At 38.6% G+C, this 23,998-nt stretch overlaps 1 protein-coding gene across 2 annotated transcripts in view; it reads left to right on the forward strand.

The window, feature by feature from the left end:
• CHIC1 (cysteine rich hydrophobic domain 1) overlaps positions 1 to 18,665 on the forward strand; it is a 78,631-nt gene extending 59,966 nt beyond the window's left edge. Inside the window, exons 4-6 of one of the 2 annotated variants that reach the window (XM_045470534.1) lie at positions 10,611 to 10,667; positions 10,924 to 10,983; positions 12,548 to 18,665. In XM_045470534.1, coding sequence (XP_045326490.1) covers positions 10,611 to 10,667; positions 10,924 to 10,983; positions 12,548 to 12,598 — 168 coding nt within the window. In that variant the 3' untranslated portion in view covers positions 12,599 to 18,665. The remainder of the gene's footprint in view (positions 1 to 10,610; positions 10,668 to 10,923; positions 10,984 to 12,547) is intronic. The other variant, XM_045470536.1, reaches the window with a different exon arrangement.
• Positions 18,666 to 23,998: the final 5,333 nt, after the last annotated feature.

Genomic DNA, 23,998 nt, shown 5'->3' on the forward strand with positions numbered 1-23,998 from the left:
CATGAAAAGGACAAAATAGCCCTTGGAGTGCTCACTCAGAGTATGGGGCCTTGGCAATGGCCAGTGTCCCACCTGTCAAAAAAACTTGATCCTGTGGCTACAGGATGGCCACTGTGCCTCAAAACGCTGGCAGCCACAGTCCTGCTCATCAAGGAGGCAGACAAACTCACACTGGGACAAACACTTAAATGTTAAGGTCCCACACGTGGTCATGTCCCTCATGAGCACCCAAGGATATCGTTTCCTCTCCAATTCTCTGTTGACACAATACCAAGGCCTTCTCTGTGAAAATCCAGTGGTCATTCTCGAAACAGTAAGAACACTAAACCCGGCCACCTTCCTTCCCACGGAGGAGGGAGAACCTGACCATGACCGTTCCAAAGTAGTGGATGAAGTCTATGCCAGCCGCCCAGACCTCTAAGACCAGGCTATTAACAAGCCTGGAGATCACCCTGTTCAGCGATGGGAGCAGCTATTTACAAGAGGGCAGCTGAAGAGCAGGATATGTGGTAACCACAACCACTGAAGTTCTGGAAGCCAAGGCCTTGCCAGAAGGATGGTCGGCACAATGAGCCCTCATCCTTAGCAAAGGTAAACGAGTTAACATCTACACTGATTCCTGGTATGCCTTTGCTACTGTGTATATACACGGGGCCATTTATAAAGAAAGAGGTCTCCTTACTGCTGCAGGGAAAACTATCAAAAACAAGGAAGAAATACTAAAGCTTCTTGAGGCCATATGGCTGCCAGACAAGGTAGCTATGCTACACTGTAAGGGACATCAGAAAGGAGATGACCCCATAACTGAAGGAAATTGCCTGGCCAACAAAACAGCCAGAGTGGCCACCTGTGGTGACCCAGGTGAAGCTCCTACCTACACTATGACTCTTACGCCCCAGAGGGAAGCCTCCCCGCCCCTGTACACAAAGGAAGAAAGAATTTGGGCCTCGACAGAAGGGGGCACACTAAGCAAAGAAGGATGGTGGGTCATGCCAAATGGACACATCTTTGTCACATCGTCTATGGGAAAACATCTAGTGAAGGAATATCACCAACTCATGCACCTAGGAAAAACTGCACTAGAGGCCCTCTTCAAAAAGAACTACTATATCAGCCAGTTGCCCACATTATGCCAAGCTGTCAGTGAACAATGTGTAACGTGTAAAAAACCATGCTTGGTCTGCCTCACGGCCCCCACCCAGCACACATAGGATGGGGCTGCACCTTTTGAAGACTTAGAGGGGGACTTTACCGACATACAACCAAATAAAGGATTCAGGTGCCTTCTTGTAATAATCTCCACATATTCGGGATGGGTCGAAGCATTCCTGACCAGAACAGAACGAAGTCGCGAGGTGGCCAAAGTTCTTCTACGGGAGATTGTGCCTCGGTTTGGTCTACCCTTAACCATACACAGTGATAATGGACCTGCATTTGTGGCAGACATTATACAAACCCTGACAAAGTCCCTCAACATTACCTGGAAACTGCACTCTGCTTACCGACCATAGAGCTTAGGGAAAGTAGAGCGGATGAATTTCACCCTCAAGGAAACCCTGGCTAAGTTCCACCAAGAGACTAATGTCCCATGGCCAGATTTACTACCGCTGGCCCTCCTGCATGCCCAATGCATGCCTGGGGCACTAAGATTCTCCCCTTTTGAGTTATTATATGGGCGACCCCCACCCCCATGTTTAGGAAAACTCCCAGGAGACCTACACCAGATTGGAGACAAGGGAATAAGAGAACAGCTCCAGACCTTGGGGGCTGGAGTCCTAATAAGTTATAGAGATACACCATAGAGAGGGCCCCAATTTCCTTAGGGACCGCCGTTCACCCCTTTCAGCCAGGAGACTCTGTGTGGGTCAAAGATTGGAAGAGGGAACCTCTTAGACCACGGTGGACTGGGCCTCATACTGCTATTCTAACAACTCCTACAGCCCTTAAAGTTTCAGGTTATCACCCCATGGGTCCATCACTCCAGAGTTAAGAAGGCCAACTCAGAAGAGCCCACAACCTGGCAAAGTGATCCAGATCCAGTCAACCTGCTTAAACTGACCCTCAAAAGGGAAACTGGCCCCTGAGACCTCCAGCCCTGCTCCAGCCACACCCCAGAAGCTGGCTGGCCTGTGCACGGCAGAAGCTTAAGGAATCAACGTAGCCCAGAGGTTTGGATGCAACTCTGCCAGCCCTTGCCCCTTACTGGTATCTGCCAGCCCATACTGTTGGGCTGATAGAGACTGCACCAACAAGCTGGACATGGGACAAAAGATGCATGCTGGGCCTCACATACCTCCTCTGGATGGGAGGATTATTATGTATTGCCTGTATATTATAACTTCTCTCACCCTCTCAACTGCCACTTACCCACTTTGCCCCCAGGATTGTTATATGACAATAAGAGGGTCGAGGGCATTCAGTGCCTTCACCTCCCTCCACAAAGATTGCTACAAGGGAAAAACACCCACTCTCTGTCAGTCACCCGGCGCCCCAAGGACCGGGTATTGGTACAGTATTGGACTGTAGAGATAACCCAAAATGTCAGGAACCCATGTCACAACAATGGCCTCCAGAGGGGGAAGCAAGTTTGCTATACTTACCTTCCTCAATGGGGGATCTCGGACAGAAGAGGGGTGCAAGACAGGGCCCTTCAAAAAGTTATAAAGGATACCCAAGATAGGGTAATACAAGCCATAAAGGTGACCACTACCCCGGCAGCCTACCAAGGTTTGAACCTTTGAGCACTCAATCAGATGCTTACCAATTCCCCACTCCAGTGTTGGGCCAACACTACTCTACAAGTCCTCCATAAAATAGTTAATCACACCCAAACCTGCTGGATGTGCTTGCCCCTCAGCTGGAGGGCTTACTTAGCCACTCCCATCCCTTTGACCTGGGAAGCTCCTGAAAATCTGAAAACCAACACCTGTCTTAATTGGGCCCGTGGCCACTGGGGTCCATCTCACAAATGCCAACAATCTAATCTGTACAGTCCCTGAAGGTATGAACAGTACCTCTCTATGCAGAAGAAATATAACCTTAAAGAGGAATACAACCCTATGTTCAACCCCTGGGGTGTTCTATCTGTGTTCTAATTTGGCCTACTGATGCTTAGAGGCCAACTGGACTCAGATATCAGATATGTTATTCCATCTTCCTAACCCCAGAGATATCCGAATACACTGAAGATCAGCTCCTAACAGCCTTTAGCCCCAAGTCCCGGGCTAAACATGCAGTCCTGCTACCTGTTCTGATAGGAGCAGGAATTGCGACAGGAATAGGAACTGGAATAGGGGGCATAGGTTCATCCATAGGACTATACCATAGACTATCTCAAGAGATAAATGAAGACTTGGAATGGGTGGAAGATTCTCTGGTAACCTTACAAAACCAAATAAACTCTCTGGTGGCAGTGACCCTCCAAAATTGGCAAGCCCTTCACCTCCTCACTTCAGAAAAAGGAGGGACATGCATCTTTCTGGGAGAGCAATGTTGCTATTTCATAAACCAGTCAGGAATAGTTACAACTAAGGTTAAGGAACCCATCTGCTCACAGATTGGGCATCCTGGCTTCCTGTCCTGGTGGGGCCCCTCCTCTTCATAATTTTACTTGTATCCACTGGCCCCTGTGTACTGAATGCCATGGTATGTTTTATTGAAAACACTGTTACTCACCAAATTACGGCACGTGTATTAGCCTTCCTGTAGTACCAGCCTGTAAAACTGAAAGGTGATGCCTACTAAAAGTTTTTTTAAAGGCATCAAAAGGGGGAATGTTGGAGAAGTGAATAAAATATGCCAAAGATGGCCTATGGGGCTAAAACAGACTCTAGTCTCCAGCTTAGCGACCCCTCCTCTGGGTTCTTCTTCCTTTGTTGCGCGCGTGAAAACCCCCACAGATATGGAAGCTGACGACTATAAATTACCCTCCCCACTTGCATTTGGCGCTCAGATCTTTGGAGAAATGGTCTCCTCTGAGCCCACCAGTGTTAAATAAATCTCCAATCCACCAAGATCTCCGAGTGCCGCTTGGTTTTTCCACCAGCGTTCCAGCCTGGGTCCATAACACAGGGAGCTGAGAGATATGGAGAACTGCCTGTCACTCAGCTCCCAAGCTTGCTAAAATAGTTCCTCCACAAAGTAGAGCAGTGGAGATATGACTAATACTGCCTCGCTTCATTACCAAGGCTTCCCAGTGTTCTTACTTATTGTCCATAAATGCTGTTGAACTTCTCAATCTGTTGTAATCCGTTGTTCAATCTCTGGAACATTTGACTGATTATCCTTGCTAATACTGATTAGGTTAATAGTTCTCTCTCTACAAGGAAAAGATTTCCATAAGGTCCTCACATGGCCATTCTGGAAGGGCTCTCAGTTTCATGATGGTATCTTTGATGCACAAATTTTTTTTTAATTTTGATTAGGTCATATTTATCACATTTAAAATTTTCTTGCTTGTACTTTTTGCATCATATCTAAGAGGACTTGGCCTAACTCAAGATCACAAAGATTTACCTCTATGTTTTCTTATAGTTGTTTTAAAGTTCCACCTCTTATGGTCAGGACTTTGATCTATTTTGAATTAATTTTTGAGACAGGTGTTTGAGTTCATATTTTTTTCTCTTGGATATCCAATTGTTCCAGCCCCATTGTTGTAAATGCTATCACATGAGTCTTCTGATTCATGAACATAGAATATCTCTCCATTTATTTACCTCTTCTTTAATTTATTTTAACAGTGTTTTTAGTTTTCAATTTACAAGTCTTATATTTCTTTTGTTGAATTTATTTCTACATATTTTGTTCTTAATTCTACTGTAAATGGTCTGTTACTCTCATTTTCAGATTGTTCATCGCTAGTAAATACAATTGATTTTTATATGTAGATCCTCATATTACTTTTCTGTCTAGTGTAACAAATTTCCACAAACTTAATGGCTTAAATCAACACCTTTTATTATCTCAGTGAAAAGTCCGGGTGTACGTAGCTCAATTGGGTTCTCCTATTAGGGTCTAACAAGACCAAAATCAAGGTGCTGGCAGAACTACATTCCTTTCTAGAGATTCTGGGAAAGAATTTTCTTCCAAACTCATTCAGATTTTGGCAAAAATTGTTTCCTTCTTAGACTTTCTCTGTGTTCCTTTCTGTCTGAAAGCTAGCAATGATTGTTTGAGTTCTTGTGCTTCAAACCCCTCTGGATGTCCTTCCATCTGCCAGAAAATGTCCTCTACTTTTAAGGGCCCTTGAGATTACATTGGTCCACCAAAATAACCCAGGGTGATATCCCTATTTTAAAGCCACATAATTAGTAACTTTAATTATATCTGCATTATCCCTTTTGCAATGTAATGTAACATGGTCACCAGTGTAACTCCAGGAGGTAAAGATCATGGAGGCCAGAATTCTACCTACCAAAATCTCATTTCCTGCAAACTTGCTGCACTTACTTATTCTAGTAATGTTTTAGTGGATTTGTAATCTAATAACTAACATGAATTCTCCCCTTGGTGAGCTACAGATAGAGACTACACCAGGTGGAGCACACAAAGAAAACTTTACTTCAGCAAATGAGATCACTAAGGGGAATAACTTCCAAACCCATGACTCCTAAGTGGGGGTAAATGGGTTTCTTTTATTTAGTGTTAGAGTGAATATTCAGAAAGGGAGGTTTTGTCATCACATGTAGAGGTATAACATCACATGCATATATTTAGGAAACTTGCCTATACATGCATCATATGTTGTTAATGAGGTTTGTACTCCTCCTTGGGCAGAGATTATAATGAGGTAGAAGTTACTGTCAGACACTCCATGGTCCATCTGCGCAGATGTGAGCTTTGGTCAAGCTCAAACTGGTCTAAGCCTACCCGAGCTCTTTTGTTGTTTGCCTCTAAAAGATAAGGTTACCATTCTTGTGAAGAAGAGTGGAGTCAGTGAGGGTCTTGCTGGTGGCAGTTTTGACTTCATTAACTCTGTGGGGCACGTTTTCAGATTCCTTAGGGTTTTCTCTATACAAGATCATGTCTGCAGATGAAGATGGTTTCACTTTTTCTATTCCAATCTGGATACCTTTTCTTATTTTTGTCTATTCTTGTATACTTATGAAGGGCTGTTTTGTGACCCAATATGAGATCTATCTTGGAGAATGTTCCATGTGCACTCAAGAAGAAAGTATATTCTGTTGCTTTGGGATGCAGAGTTCTAAATATATCTGCCAAGTCCATCTAATCCAATGTATCACTCAGGGCCCTTGTTTCTTTATTGACCATGGGTCTAGATGATCTACCCATTTCTGTAAGTGGGGTGTTAAAGTCCCCTGCAATTACCACATTGTTGTCAATAAGGTTGCTTATGTTTGTGAGTAATTGTTTTATATATTTGGGGGCTCCTGTATTTGGTGCACAGACATTTATAATTGTTAGCTCTTCCTGATGGATAGACCCTGTGATTATTACATAATGCCCTTCTTCATCTCTTCTTACAGCCTTTAAAGTCAAGTTTGTCTGATATAAATATGGCTGCTCCAGCTTTCTTTTGACTTCCAGTAGCATGATAAATTGTTCTCCATCCCCTCACTTTCAATCTAAAGGTGTCCTCAGGTCTAAAATGAGTCTCTTGTAGACAGCAAATAGATGGGCCTTGTTTTTTTATCCATTCTGATACCCTATGTCTTTTGGTTGGTGCATTTAGACCATTTACATTCAGTGTTATTATAGAAAGATAAGAGTTTAGAGTCATTATGATGTCTGTAGGTTTCATGCTTGTAGTGATGTCTCTGGTACTTTGTCTCACAGGATCCCCCTTAGGATCTCTTGTAGGGCTCGTTTAGTGGTGACGAATTCCTTCAGTTTTTGTTTGTTTGGGAAGACCTTTATCTCTCCTTCTATTCTAAATGACAGATTTGCTGGATAAAGGATTCTTGGCTGCATATTTTTTCTGTTCATCACATTGAAGATTTCCTGCCATTCCTTTCTGGCCTGCCAAGTTTCAGTAGAGATATCCGTCATGTGTCTGATCGGTCTCCCTTTATATGTTAGAGCACGTTTATCCCTTGCTGCTTTCAGAATTTTCTCTTTATCCTTGTATTTTGCCAGTTTCACTGATATGTCATGCAGAAGATCAATTCAAGTTACATCTGAAGGGAGTTCTCTGTGCCTCTTGGATTTCAATGCCTTTTTCCTTCCCCAGATCATGGAAGTTCTCAGCTATGATTTCTTCAAGTACACCTTCAGCACCTTTCCCTCTCTCTTCCTCCTCTGGAATACCAATTATGCATAGATTATTTCTCTTTAGTGCATCACTTAGTTCTCTAATTTTCCCCTCATACTCCTGGATTTTTTTTATCTCTCTTTTTCTCAGCTTCCTCTTTTTCCATAATTTTATCTTCCAGTTCACCTATTCTCTCCTCTGCCTCTTTAATCTGTGCTGTGGTTGTCTCCATTTTATTTTGCAGCTCATTTATAGCATTTTTTAGCTCCTCGTGACTGTTCCTTAGTCCCTTGATCTCTGTAGCAAGAGATTCTCTGCTGTCCTCTATACTGTTTTCAAGCCCAGTGATTAATTCTATGACTATTATTCTAAATTCACTTTCTGTTATATTGTTTAAATCCTTTTTGATCAGTTCATTAGCTGTTGTTATTTCCTGGAGATTCTTTTGAGGGGAATTCTTCCATTTCATCCTTTTGGGTAGGCCCTGGAGTGGTGAGGAACTGTGGGGCACTTCCCCTGTGCTGTCTTGAATAACTTGCATTGGTGGGCCGGCCGCAGTCAGACCTGATGTCTGCCCCCAGCCCACCACTTGGGCCACAGTCAGACTGGTGTGTACCTTCTCTTCCCCTCTCCTAGGGGCGGGATTCACTGTGGGGTGGCGTGGCCCATCTGGGCTACTTGCACACTGCCAGGCTTGTGGTGCTGGGGATCTGGCGTATTAGCTGTGGTGGATCAGCAAGGTGCACAGGGGAGGGAAGGGCAGGCTCAGCTCACTTTTCTTTTGGTGATCTGCTTCAGGAGGGGCCCTGCGGCACCGGGAGTGAGTCAGACCCGCCACTGGAGGGATGGATCCGCAGAAGCACAGCATTGGGTGTTTGTGTGGTGCAAGCAAGTTCCCTGGCAGGAACTGGTTCCCTTTGGGATTTTGGCTGGGGGATGGGCGAGGGAGATGGCACTTGCGAGTGCCTTTGTTCCCCACCAAGCTGTGCTCTGTTGTCCGGGGCTCAACAACTCTCCCTCCCGTTGTCTTCCAGCCCTCCCATTCTCCGAGCAGAGCTGTTAACTTATAACCTTCCAGATGTTAAGTCCCACTTGCTGTCAGAACACACTCCGTCTGGCCCCTCCATTTTTGCAAGCCAGACTCGGGGGCTCTGCTTGGCTGGCGGGCTGTCCCTCTGCCCCGGCTCCCTCCTGCCAGTCCGTGTAGCATGCACCTCCTCTCCACCCTTCCTACCCTCTTCTGTGGGCCTCTCATCTATGCTTGGCTCTGACGAATCCATTCTGCTAGTCTTCTGGTGGTTTTCTGGGTTATTTAGGCAGGTGTGGGTGGAATCTAAGTGATTAGCAGGACATGGTGAGCCCAGCGTCCTCCTAGGCCACCATCTTCCCACCACCACCTCTTATTTTTGTCTATACCTTCTAGTACAACGTTAAATAAAACTAGTGGGAGGAGACATTCTTGTCTTTTTCTGATCTTAAGAGGAAAAGAGTCTCTCTCCATTAAGTATATTAACTGTAGTTTTTTGTAGATGCTCTTTATCAGGTTGAGGAAGTTCACATTAATTCCTAGGGTTTTTTAGGATTTTTATCATGAATGAATATTGGATTTTGTCCAATGCTTTTTCTAAATCTATGAAGATGATGATGTCATTTTTGTCCTTTATTCTACTAATACAATGTATTGCACCAATTTATTTTTACGTTCCTGAAATAAATTCCACTTGGTTATGATATATAATCTTTTTCATATGTTGTTAGATTCAGTTTGCTAGTATTTTGTTGAGAATTTTTTGTTTATGTTCATGGTATTATTTCCTCTATGACTGTTTGGTAAAATTCATCATTAAAACCATCTGGGCCTGGATTTTTCTTTGTGGAAAGATTTATAATGACTAATTCAATCTCTTTATTTGTTACCCATCTGATTTTGTTTACAGAGATTCTATCAAGTATAGTAGCTCCAAGGTATACTCTAGCTGGCATTGTTGCTGATCTGACCCACTGTGAATTAGCTGAATACAATTGCCATTGATTTTTAACCTACATAGTTGAATGAATAGAAGTTTCTTATGTGTTGGTGCTTTGGAAATCATTTCAGATACTGGTTTGTAAATCATTTAATTTTAGGAAGTAATTTTAAATTTTAACAGTGCCTTTTTATCAGAACCTTAATAAAAGTCTTCCAATTAAGAGTTGAAAATGTGGGGGTGCCTTGGTGGCTCAGTCGGTTAAGCGTCCAACTTTGGCTCGGGTCATGATCTCATGGTTTGTGGGTTCAAGCCCTGCGTCAGGATCTGTGCTGACAGCTCAGACATCTGGAGCCTGCTTCAGATTCTGTGTCCCCCCCCTCTCTCTGCCCCTCCCATGCTCATGCTCTGTCTCTCTCTGTCTCTCAATAATAAATAAACGTTAAAAAAATAATAATAAAAATAATAGAGTTGAAATGTGTAATATTGTTCTATTTTAATTATCTTGAAGTTTTATAAACTTTTCTTCCTCTCTACAAAATACATACAACTCCAAATAGAGAAATTCAGCCTCTGTCCCCTTGTTTAGGACAGTGCTACTTCTCATTCATATTTTTTCCTCTAAGTACAAGTTTTCTGACTGGCTCTTTTTTGTTTTATTTTTAAAATTAATTAATTAATTAATTTTGAGAGAAATAGAGCATGAGCAGGGGAGGGGCAGAGAAAGAGGGAGAGAGGGAGAATCCCAAGGAGGCTCTGCACCATCAGCATGGAACTTAACACAGGGCTTGAACCCATGACCTGAGTTGAAACCAAGAGTCAGATGCTTAACCAACTGAGCCACCCAGGCAACCCCTGACTGGCTGTTTTTAATATGTTCTTTTCAATGGAAATTCTGATATATGTTGACTTGCTTTATTCAACTTGTAGACCTCTAGTGACTATTGTATCCCAGGCATTGTGCTAGGAGCTCTGATAGGAAAACTCTGTAAAGACTCAGATTAGCTTGGTATATTACATGTATATTGAAAAAGTAACCCTATAAAAAGGTATATGAAAGTCAAGATTAGGTCCATAAATGGACTGCTAGCAACATTGGTAATGATTTCACAATAGTCCAGTGAATGGACTCACCACACAGAACAATTTGTACATATTTCATTTTGAAAAGCATATATTAAAAATCCATATACACGGATGTGGGTGTGTGAAGAGGTGGGGAAAGAGAGAGACCTCATAATAACAGTATAATAATTGCTCAAAATATTACTCCTCTTTTGGAAGTTTCTGTTACTTTGCTTTTTTTCTGATTCCAATAGAAAACAAAAGGAGAAAATAATGGAATTTTACAAACAAGCAGAAAAATACAGATACACATAGTTTACAAAGTTCTTTAGTTCATCTTGTAACAAAGTCTTCATTCTTTCTCTTAGACCAGAAGATCAATTCAGAAGTTATTAGAATGGGAAAATAACAGATTATATCACAAGGTAAGGAAGTTTAAACAAATAAGTGCCCCATTTATATATTTGCATTATTAAGTTGAAAAAAATGGGATTTTTTCAGGCCACAAAAGAATGAATTAGAGAATTAATATTCAATTTTAATATATATTCTTTACAAGTTGTTTTTAAATGCTATGTTATATATCTTATGCTTATACCTGGATGGTTTTCAGTGATTTATTCAGATGTTATAGGTAATATAAATTGATATAGAAATTCTTAACAAACTGTACTTTCTTAGCTTGCTTTGCACTGGAAGTTGACTAAAAGGAAATGCGAAACTAGCAATATGATGGAGTATGTGAGTATGCAGTTGTTTTTAGTTACTTTCTTTTGGATTCCATTCTAAATTTTTTTAATGTCTTTATTTATTTTTGAGAGATAGAGCATGTGCATGAGCCAGGGAGGGGCAGAATGAGAGGGAGACAGAATCCAAAGCAGGTTCCAGGCTCTGAGCTGTCAGCACAGACCTGGACTCAGGGCTCGAGCTCATGAACCTTGAGATCATGACCTGAGCCAAACGAAGTCAGACACTTAACCAACAGAGCCACCCAGGCGCCCCTGGATTCCATTCTAAATGTTACATTTCACTATGCTTATCATTTGTCAGTTCTTCTTTCTACCTTTTTCTCCTCAGCCTCAGCTTTTGTCAGTTGAAACATGGAGGTTTCCTTCCATCTTCTTTAGATCTGTAGGCAACATAAAATATCTTGAAACCTAGGAATTACTTAGATCTTAGAAAAATTTCAGTTTGTATGCTCCAGTGAAAACATTGCACAGCCTTAATTTTCTTTTAATATAAGTGCAGACCATCACATGATGATGGACACAGCTGCTGTTGAACAACATATTTCTAAGTGTTATCTTGTCAAAACTTGCATAAAGTAGGAATTGAGTTCTGAATTCTGGATTCATGTTCCTGGCTTTTTTTCTAAGCTGACATTTAATTTTTAACAAAGAAATTATAGGTTCTATTTTTTTTTAATGAAAGCTATGCAGTCTTAATCACAAAACACAAATTCACATATAGCCAAAGTGACAACTACAACATCATTAACACTCAAAAGATATGAAATTTATCTAAGCTTCAAGTTGCTGACATGTAGCCTGTATTTAATACATAAACGTTCCATTTCTGTTTCATAAATAACGATTATTACATTATCTTTCTCCACTTTGAATAGCTTAGGGAAAAAAATGTGCAAATGACTGACCACAAATCTCAAATCCACTATAGGCAAAAACCTTATATAAAATATTACAAATTTATACATTAAATTTATAAGTAAAATATTAAATATAAATTTAACATATACATTTATACAAGTTTATAAATATCTTAGGTTCTTATTACTGTATTTTCAACCTTTAATTAAAATATTTTAATCAATCCATTTGGATATTTCATTATTTTTTATAAACAACTTATAAAAGATAGTAGGAACCAATATCAGTTGCTTTAATTGAAAATATGTACATATAATATATAGAAAAGGTATTTTTTCCAATCTATATAACAGTTTTAACCTCTTCTACTTTGTTAAAAAAAAAGAGGGTAGGAGGTGAAGAAGGACATAATAATGTAAGAGGGTTTGCGTTTCTGCAGTTAAATAATTATTGTAAATTAAGTCATAGAAACTGTTAGCTACAATAAGTAGTTATGTTTGCCAGTTTAATTTAATTGCCAGTCTAATGATAACTTGTAGTAAATCTTTTTTATAACTGTTTTATATATTTAACTTACTTTATACTAGAGGACCAAAACACAGTCCTGTGAAAAATGATTATAGACTTTCTAGGTTATATATGTTATAGTAAATGCAAATTATTTTATCAATATATTCTTGCTTGTTTTTATTTTACAGGTTATACTAATAGAATTCTTACCAAAATATCCCATATTCCGACCTGACTGAGGAATTTTATTCAGTCACTTCTGTGTTACTTGTCATTTCCTACCCTTAGTGCCTTGTAGATGATTTTGGAATGAAGATGGTCTCCTTTGCTCTGTTCAACTTATTCTTTATTTCTTATTCTTATTCTTTAGAATATTCTCCTTACTCTTTTATTTATGTTGGTTTTAGAAGAAAATTTGCACATCTTTTTTTGTTGTTAAATGAGGCTTGTGTTTTGCACTTTCAATTTTTAAGTAAATACACAGAGACTTATATGTATATATATAGTTGCCACTAAAGATAAAAAACATCAGTGCCGGTGTTTCAAAAAAAAAAATTTGTTCTGAGCATGCTGCCTTATAATTTTCATACTCACTGTTTCTTAAATATGCATCATTTTTCTAGGCTATTTAATGCTCTGTAATCCCTTACTGGACATAAGTAAATAAGCTTTTGGTAGCTTTTAGAAATGGTTTTACTCTTACTTGCTTTTAAAGGACATGCGATTAATAGCACTGGTTTTGTCCTGCACTTTGCTAAATTATCACTTATGTTAGTGGATAAAATATTTAAACTCTTAAAAGACTTGTAAATATTGTCTCTTTGCATAACAAAATGTGATATGCCATGGTTTACAGAATGTAATATTACTCTTACTGTATTGCCAACAAATCTGCATAGATTTTAATATGAATGAAGTTTGCAAGCATCCTTTTGAATGTATAGACTGTTAACATGTTTTATGGCAGAGCCATGAGTTTGTTAAAATTTCAGGTGTAGGGCAGGATTGCCCTTTCTAATGAGTAGATTAAAATTGAAGTTGTTGTCTGAGATATTCTGCATTGCACCTGAAACCAAGAACCTTACTTTTTCCATTTAATTTAATAATATCCATTTTGTCCTCCACTCCCACCCCTCAAAAAATTCATTTGATATCCAACCAACACATTTCACAGCCTCGCTGTACTTATTTCCTGTTATGTATCCTTTCCCCCTTTTGAAAATACACACAGTTATCTTTAAGGAGTATTTCAAGATTTCAGATATCTTGGGAGGTGTCTAGATCTTCATGAAAGCCACTGCTAATCCCTTTTTGGAGTTCTGATATTCTGCTTTGGGAAAGAGGGAGAGGTAATTGAGAAGCTGTACTTAAAGAATACATAGTGGCTGATTCATAATTGATAAAATATTCTTTATATTTTTGATGATATTTTTTAAACATTTAGATATTATTAATGAGGAAAGACAAGTACATATTTCTCTTTCTCCTCCCAAGTAAGATGAGTGAGAACACCACACTTAATTTGAATTTTTAACATAATTAAAGCTTTATATTGTGTTAATTGAACTGCAAATGTATGCCTGTATATAGGCATTATTTGTAAATCCTATTGCTAAAAAGAAATTAAAAGTATCTGAGATTGAATAATATCCTATATTTCATCTTACTAGTTTTAGTAAAACTTTTTGGACAAACATTTATCCCAGTGAAGAGAACAGTCATTTCTTCATAAAAGGTCAAGTCTTTAAAGCCATTTTTAAAATTTATGCCTAATTTGAAATCCACGGTCCTGGACCAATAAAAGAAGAGGGGAAAAAGCGACACTGTTTGATCTATGACTGTAATTGTTTGCACACTTTTCCACCTCCCTCTGTAGAACCCCATTACCCCCATGCCACCAAGCCATCCAGAATCTTTAACTTTTAATATGTGTGCCTGTAAATATCATTTGTCTGTCTGCTGCAAAATTAAATATGTATTTTTATAGACAAGGTGGAAACCTCTAAAAATGCATACCAAATGTCTTGTTTTATAGCTAAGGTCAGGGAAAAATTGTATCTGTGGTTTATGCTCCAGCTAATATTATCAGGTTTATGCTTCAAACTGTGATTGTGTAATACCAAATTGATTTCCAGAATACAACATTTCTAATTACCAATGATAGAATAATTTTAAGTGTCAATCCTAAAATTTTATTTTTTTCTGTATACTTAGAATCTGGCCATGTGATGGTCATAGTGACTTTTCTGCCATGTATAAATCACACTTGGTTTTGCTCAAAGAACAGCACGAAGTAGTGAACTGTTTCTATGAAACAAATATTGAGACAGAAATTGAGTGCATCTGGAGGTGACAGAATATAACTTGAGTTACAGTAACATTTGTCATAAAAAATCATTTCCCAGCATTTGTGAACTTTTTTTTAATACCTCCTCTAGTTGCTTTTAAATGTATTATTTTATAGTTCATTATGCTGGTTGACTCATCTTATTTTCTTGAACTACTCAGAAAATACACAATTTTCTTTCTTCTTTCTTATATGACTGCTTTTCCAAACTATTTTCCTATGAAGCAGGCTGATTAGCAGTTGGGGATTTTGGAGTGCTTTGGTGGAGGGTGTTTTCTTTTCAATGAAATTGGCAGCAGTGAATGATGAAATGGCAAAGCACAACGTGGTCATTAATCACTCCCCCATTGACCTTTTTTTTCTTTTATCCTCAGGATAGAGCATACTTGGATATTTCTGTCAAGTTAGCAGAATATTTTTGTGAAAGCTGTTTTTAGGTTGAATAAAGTAATTGGGAATTTCTTTGTTACATGATATTCTTTTATGAAACCTGCTGTGGTAGTTTCCAGAGAAAATAACATCTAGTTGCCAAAGTATATAAATCTCGCAAAGCTTTGAAGTTGTAAGCTAAAACCATTGCTTCTTTGACTTCTGTTATGCATCTCCATCCCAATGCCCCTTTAAACAACTAAATTATGTAGAAAATGAAATTAAGCCCTAACCTTTTTCAGCTACTCTCTGTTCCCTCCTACCCACTCTATTAATTTAGGAAAGACACCATTGTAGTTGAACATTAGAAGCAGACGGAGAAGTGCCTTGTCTTTTTTGAACAAAGATAACATTTTATGTTGAAGGAACCAGAATGAATGAATTGGTAGATCATTAGATTTAAAACCATCCTTTTCAAGTATTAGAATATTTCACTAGCATATTATATTTCTTCTATTTATTATTTAAAGCATGTTTCTTTGTTTTCCCCTAATCATATTATGTTAGTGTTAAAATATTACAGGACTATCAATCACTTACAAAACTGGTATAATTCTAATGTTAGTAAATATGTAATTCAACATGGTTCTGAAAAAACAATGGTCTTTGAAGCCCTACAAAAACCCCTTAAGTATTTAATATACATACTATTTATATTATGATCTATAAACACTAATGTCTGATCAGTTAATCTGTGTTAGCATTTAGCACTCTGCCATTTTTAATGAAATTCTTATTTTTTCATAATTTGACTGACATTACATAGCATTTGTAAGGCATAGAACAAATAAGGTTTTTCCAAGTGTATGAGAGCTTTTAAAAATTATTAGCATTTTAATTTTGTTTACAAATAAACTACCACTTAAAAAAATCAAACCTCACTACTTGAACATAATATCCCAAACAATACTTCATTAGAATGAACTATGTTGACCTAGGGGGATGTAGAAATTATATACACTCATTTAACTGGAGTAGTTTCACATATGGAAATGCTTTTTGCTAATTGGATTATAAGATGCCCAAATTCATCAAAGCTAAGTCCTCTTATGCCTATAAAATTCTGCTTTAAAAAAATTCATTTTGCAACAATTGTCAAATTGTTCAGGTTCCTTTAAATGATGAACTATTGGGAAATTTTCCACAGAAAAGGAATATATTTTGTTAATAATACTTGTTCATGTAATATGGAGACTGAAAAAGGGGATATGTATATCCTTATCTTGCCCCAAATTTCTCTTTTGTGATTCTGAGCCAGGCTTTTCATGTTGATGATGGCAACATGAGAATATATTCCATTATATGTGGACTTCATCAGATTCATACTATATGAGGAAATTATCTATTATGGGCTTTGGACAATTCACTTAAATTACATGTCAGTCTCTTTATCTATAAAGTCATGGGGTTGAACTTAGAGCTGGACAGAAAATTAGAGATGACCTAACATTCTGTGATTCTAGGAATCCTTAGGAAAATTTTATTCTACAGAATCTCAGAATGATTTTTCTCAGAACTACTACCCTTGGTGGAAATTCTCACAGTGCCTTGCACACAATAAATGTTTGATTTGCCAACTGGCTCCCAGCTCATGTGTGTTCACGTCACACAGACTCAAAGAACTGATACCTGCTAGACCTCAGCCCCTCTATGGTGATAAAAATAAGTGTAGTTTCCCTAGAAACCGAGGACTAAGGTCTGTGAGCTTTGCATATGTGGAATCTGATTATGCATTTGGTATCCAGGCAAGAATTATAACTGTGACAATAATGGAGATATGGGAGGACCTATTTTGACAATGATGTGAAAAGTTTCATATCCTGTCCAATATTTGCTTCAGTGTCTTACCAATTTCCACATCCTCAAAAAGATTTATTGGAACAAATTGATGTTAGATGGAAAGAAAAGTAGTATGGAATTCAAACCCAAATCATTCTGGTTTAATTCTTAGCTCTGCTGCTTAATTCCTCTGTACCTCATGTCCTCATTGTGGAAGTGGGGACAATAATCTGGACCTACCTCACAGGGGAATTGAGGATTTTTTTTCATATATTAATGTGCTTTTGAAGTTGACTGAAAGATATACTGAATATCATAATTTTGTAATTTCTAAACACATTCCTTTAAATCTATGTTGTTATGTTTTCTTTCTCAGTCAAACCCTACAGAACGAGTGTTGCAGTTAATCTATTTTATCAGTAGTAAATTTTGTTATTAATCCCCTATATGTTAACACGAGTAATTGTGTTATGTTAATTAATTCTTGACTTAGGGAGGAAAAGCAGGTGGATGTAAACCAATGATTCCCAACTTGGGAAAGATAAAGATAGCAGTGGGGACATCCTTGAACCTTTTTTATATTTCAAAAAGTATACCAGGAATCATACATTTATCTATAATATTTCTGCTGCACAAGCCAACTAAGTCATTGAATTTCCATGCATTTTGTTTATATTTTTCAATCCTGCCTAACATACTACTGGTTATCCCACACTAATCAGAAGTTGTGAATGACAATTGTTTTGATTAGTAAAAGAATGAAAAAGCCTATTGTTACATGCAGTTTAGTAAATAAAATACTTGAAAACATGGGGAAGGAATAATAAAGGGATCCCTATGGTAAAAATATTGGAAGCCACTTTTATAAAGGAACTAAGATTATTTGGCCCTCTCCACCAGGTTACTACCCAGTCCCTAAATAATGAAATGCTAGACTGTGTGTGTGTGTGTGTGTGTGTGTGTTGGCTAGATTGAGCTACATAATTTCAAGTTAGAATCTGCCTTCTGTTTTCTTCTGTTTCAGGATGATAACTGAGCTAATTTATTTGGATTGCAAATGTGGAAAGTGTTATAATATGTTCTAGCATTGGAGTAAATATCAACTTCTGAGTCTCAAAGTAGTTCTGTATATAAACTTAACATTATGAGTCTAGGCAATAATTTCTCAAATGTCCCTTTTATTCCTGCTTATTTGTTTGCTTTTATCTTGGCTTAATTTTCTTAATTTTTCCTTTTTTCTAGTAAGCAAATAGTGTAAAATTGTTTTAATGCCTGAACTTTGAACAAATTACAGATGTTTGAAATTGTATAATCTACAAGCTAGTTCACCCTCCTTGGATTAACCACATACAAATATGAATCTCAGCTGCAAAAACAGGAAATTCTGGTAGCTGGAAGGTGAGCATTGATCCAAAACATCTATTTGAAAAGCCTAAGATTTCTTTTTGGCAGAGGATTCCTATGGAGACAGCTTTATCAGAAAAGAATACAAGTGGATATGTCCATTCAAACCAAGAACATTTGTGCATCTTGTATTGTTACATAGCCTGTGGAATGAATTTATTTTTCTTCCAAGTTTGAGAGTGACTCCCCTGAAAGAACTCAACCTATATACATACAGCTGTGCCAAAATGAAGGACACCTGCCTCTCTGAAACTTTCACTGCTGCTTCTGTTGTTCACTTGTCAGATATAAAATTTTATTATCTCAGGATGCAAAATTACAATAAAGCGCAAATCTATGTTAATGAATTGTGTGTTCTTTGGTGCATCCTTCTTTTCTTCCTACTCTTCCCTGTTTTCACCATTCTAAGGCTTCTTTTTAAAAGCCTTACTTAAGGCTTCCTTTTAAAAATTGTATTTTGCATATTGCCTCTTCCTGCATTTGCTAGTGTTATGTCTGACCCTGTAAGTACTTCATGCTATCTATTGGCTTTGGGGGCCTTTATTGTGCCCAGAGCTTGGTATTTAGCTAAGTAGGAATTCATTTCTAAACTACCTTGCATGCCTAGCTGTGAACTACAAAATTAAAAGTAAAGTGAAGTGGTATTCCACCTTACTAAGCATAATTTTTAGTGTAAGAAATGTTGACATATGTCGGTACTTGGCAAAAATTTTGACTCCTCTTGTCATCAGATTCTTATACAAAATTCAGATGTTAACATCTTCTACTTGAGTTACTACTCAAGCTATCATGCAACATTAAATTTTTTTTAAACTATCCCAAACTTTTGCAAATTCAGCAAAGCAGCAAAATGTAACATAACAAGAAAAACAATGTTTCCCATCATCTTTGATAATTATACTGAATATTTTTAAAAAGACTTTAAATTTTAAAACGTTAAAGTAGAGATGACACACTTAAACTTACAGGGAAGTTTCATGTTTTGTTTTAAAGTTCTTTTTTTGGGGGGGCGCCTGGGTGGCTCAGGTTGGAGCCCCACATTGGGCTTTATGCTGGCAACGTGGAACTTGCTTGGGATTCTGTCTCTGCTCTTCCCCTGCTCACTCGCTCGCTCTCTTTCTAAATAAATATACTTAGAATTCTTTTTTCAAACTTTATGAATGGAGCAAAAATCTATACTTCTTATTGATAACTTCTTGGGTGTGGTGTAGGATGCACTCTATGGGAAATACTTTCACATTACATTTTCTATTATTGAAGGCAGAAGCCACACATGTCATTAAATAATATTTAACACTTGGGATATTTACTTACCTAAATGTAGGAAATTCTCTGGGAGATACTAGAATTCTCCAGTTGTAATTACCATAAATCGGAGTTGTGATCCCTTTTCTGTCATCTGAGTGACCTCTAGCAGAAATCAGGACACTCAGTGAGTTTGATTTTATCCATCATCCCCAAGGTCGGTTGTTAGATCAAGGTTGCAAACTAAAATGTAGTCAGTTCTCTGACAGATATGTTTTTTTGACTTGCAGAATTTTTTCACACATTTTGAATTAGTTGCCAGCACTTAAAATTAAGAGACTTCACATAGAAATCCAGATTTCTGACTTCTTTTGAGAAATTTCACATGTGAACAATTAGCTAGCACTGAGTAGCAGCAACCTGCCCTTTTTGGAAGGAGTATTTACTTTTTGTTTTACCATGGTCATTACTGTTTTCTCTTGTCTCCCTGAAACTCAGGTTGTGTTCTTATGATATAGTTAAAAAGAAAGCAAAATATTCCATGTCTCTTTCAAAATTGAGGAAAAAATACTGACCATGATAGCTACATATATTCTTTCTAAAAATTGGTAGGGAGGGGATGGAGAGTAGGGTTATATTTTTGTTTTGTGTTTTTTTGGTGGAGGGGAGCTGTTTTCTTACAAATGACTGGCTGATTTCATGATTCCTGAGCTAGACAATCTCTAAAGCCTCATTTAATTCTGACATTGTAAGTTTCCATGAGATGATTTTATAACAATGATGTATTTCAAATTATTATGCCTTTGAAGATCAGTAAATGATAAATGGATAGTGGTTATAAATCTAGTCAGGCTTCCAAATGGAATAGGGGCATCAAAGACCCCTTAGTGAAACACAGCCACAAGCAGGGAGGACACACACATTATTTTATTTTATTTTTTTGAATAAGATTTTTTAATATAATTGATTGTCAGATTGGTTTCCATACAACACCCAGTACTCATCCCAACAAGTACCCTCAACACACATTATTTCAGAATTAATTTTTGCTCAAAAGCTTTTCAATGAAGGTCTGGTCAAGCACCCAAAGCAGTGCCTATCTTATTTCCCAAAGGTGATACTGCCCAAGGTGACACTACCATGATAAAACCTCTAGGTAGGAATCCATAAAACCTATCCTATGTTTTGTTATTTAGATAGGACTACTGATTGTTTCTCTTTTTTATGCTATGTTGAACAAAGATGATATTAATCTAAAAGAAAATTTAGACTTATTTCAAAATTAGGCTATTGTTTTTTCCCTTCTGTAAAAGAATACTCAAAAAATAGATTAATATTATTTTACTCCTATGTGGAATCTAAAAAAAAATGAATAAACAAAAAGAATCAGAACTATACAGAGAACAAACTGATGGTTACCAGAGGGAAGGGGTTTAGGGAATTGGGAAAAATGGGTGAAGGGGAATGTGAGATATAGGCTTCCAGTAATGGAATGAACAAGTCACTAGAATAAAAGGCACAACATGGGGAAGATAGTCAATATTGTAATAGTGTTGTATGATGACAGATGGTAGATACACTTATGCTAAGCACAGTATAACATATAAAAAAGTTGAATCGGTATGTTCTACACCTGAAACTAATGTAACATTTTGTGCTAACTATACTAAAATAAAACATTTTAGAAAAATAGGTTAGAGACTCAATATGTTTAGATTCTGCAACCAAAACTAACTCAGGTTTTGCTTTAATGGGACCTGTATTATGGTCTGATGGATGAAAAATATGGCCATTAAGATATTTTTTCTTTATTATAAAAATATTGTCTTCCACTAGAAAGTAAAAGAAGCATGAAGAAGAAAATAAAAGTTTCCCATAACCCCATCATCCACAACTTTTTTAACATGTTTTAAATATTACTACATAACATTTTTATGTGTATGTGTAGTGGATTTTAAAAAGAAAAATTTTAATTACATTGTATGCCATGTGCTACTTTTACAGTTTCATATTTTCCCATATCAATACATAATCTTTGAAACTAAATTATGTTTACATAAAAGTACGATGGTTGCATATGCCATAACGTCCCATTGTTTGTATTTGGTTTGTTTTCAGTGTTTTGCTATTATAAATAATGACTTCATGAGCATTTTTATACATAAATCTTCACTTGAATCTGGTAATTTCCTTCAGAAAGATTCCTATAAATTATTAGGTGAGAGGACCCCGGGGAAGATGGCGGCGTAGGAGGACGCTGGGCTCACCGCGCGTCCTGCTGATCAATTAGATTCCACCTACACCTGCCTAAATAACCCAGAAAACCGCCAGAGGATTAGCAGAACGGAGTCGCCGGAGCCAAGCGCAGACGAGAGGCCCACGGAAGAGGGTAGGAAGGGCGGCGAGGCGGTGCATAATCCACGGACTGGCGGGAGGGAGCCGGGGCGGAGGGGCGGCTCGCCGGCCAAGCAGAGCCCCGGAGTCGGGCTTGCAAAAGCGGAGGGGCCTGACAGACTGTGTTCCGACAGCAAGCGCGACTTAGCGTCTGGGAGGTCATAAGTTAACAGCTCTGCTCGGAAAGCGGGAAGGCTGGAGGACAAAGGGAGGGAGAGCTGCTGAGCCCCCGGACGACAGAGCTCAGTTTGGTGGGGAACAAAGGCGCTCGCCAGCGCCATCTCCCCCGCCCATCCCTCAGCCAAAATCCCAAAGAGAACCAGTTCCTTCCAGGGAACTTCCTCGCTCCACGCAAACACCCAACTCTGTGCTTCTGCGGAGCCAAACCTCCGGCAGCGGATCTGACTCCCTCCCGCTGCCACAGGGCCCCTCCTGAAGTGGATCACCTAAGGAGAAGCGAGCTAAGCCTGCCCCTCCTGCCCCAGTGCACCTTGCCTACCCACCCCAGCTAATACGCCAGATCCCCAGCATCACAAGCGTGGCAGTGTGCAAGTAGCCCAGACGGGCAACGCCACCCCGCAGTGAACCCCGCCCCTAGGAGAGGGGAAGAGAAGGCACACACCAGTTTGACTGTGGCCCCAGCGGTGGGCTGGGGGCAGACATCAGGTCGGACTGCGGCCCCGCCCACCAACTCCAGTTATACACCACAGCACAGGGGAAGTGCCCTGCAGGTCCTCACCACGCCAGGGACTATCCAAAATGACCAAGCGGAAGAATTCCCCTCAGAAGAATCTCCAGGAAATAACAACAGCTAATGAGCTGATCAAAAAGGATTTAAATAATATAACAGAAAGTGAATTTAGAATAATAGTCATAAAATTAATTGCCGGGCTTGAAAACAGTATACAGGACAGCAGAGAATCCCTTGCTACAGAGATCAAGGGACAAAGGAACAGTCACGAGGAGCTGAAAAACGCTTTAAATGAAATGCAAAACAAAATGGAAACCACCACAGCTCGGATTGAAGAGGCAGAGGAGAGAATAGGTGAACTAGAAGATAAAGTTATGGAAAAAGAGGAAGCTGAGAGAAAGAGAGATAAAAAAATCCAGGAGTATGAGGGGAAAATTAGAGAACTAAGTGATACACTAAAAAGAAATAATATACGCATAATTGGTATCCCAGAGGAGGAAGAGAGAGGGAAAGGTGCTGAAGGGGTACTTGAAGAAATAATAGCTGAGAACTTCCCTGAACTGGGGAAGGAAAAAGGCATTGAAATCCAAGAGGCACAGAGAACTCCCTTCAGACGGAACTTGAATCGATCTTCTGCACGACATATCATAGTGAAACTGGCAAAATACAAGGATAAAGAGAAAATTCTGAAAGCAGCAAGGGGTAAACGTGCCCTCACATATAAAGGGAGACCTATAAGACTCGTGACTGATCTCTCTTTTGAAACTTGGCAGGCCAGAAAGAATTGGCACGAGATTTTCAGTGTGCTAGACAGAAAAAATATGCAGCCGAGAATCCTTTATCCAGCAAGTCTGTCATTTAGGATAGAAGGAGAGATAAAGGTCTTCCCAAACAAACAAAAACTGAAGGAATTTGTCACCACTAAACCAGCCCTACAAGAGATCCTAAGGGGGACCCTGTGAGACAAAATACCAGAGACATCACTACAAGCATAAAACATACAGACATCACAATGACTCTAAACCCGTATCTTTCTATAATAACACTGAATGTAAATGGATTAAATGCGCCAACCAAAAGACATAGGGTATCAGAATGGATAAAAAAACAAGACCCATCTATTTGCTGTCTACAAGAGACTCATTTTAGACCTGAGGACACCTTTAGATTGAGAGTGAGGGGATGGAGAACTATTTATCATGCTACTGGAAGCCAAAAGAAAGCTGGAGTAGCCATACTTATATCAGACAAACTAGACTTTAAATTAAAGGCTGGAACAAGAGATGAAGAAGGACATTATATAATAGTTACAGGGTCTATCCATCAGGAAGAGCTAACAATTATAAATGT

This window comes from Leopardus geoffroyi, chromosome X (genome assembly GCF_018350155.1).
Source record: "Leopardus geoffroyi isolate Oge1 chromosome X, O.geoffroyi_Oge1_pat1.0, whole genome shotgun sequence".
In the NCBI taxonomy this organism is placed as follows: Eukaryota; Metazoa; Chordata; class Mammalia; order Carnivora; family Felidae; genus Leopardus; species Leopardus geoffroyi.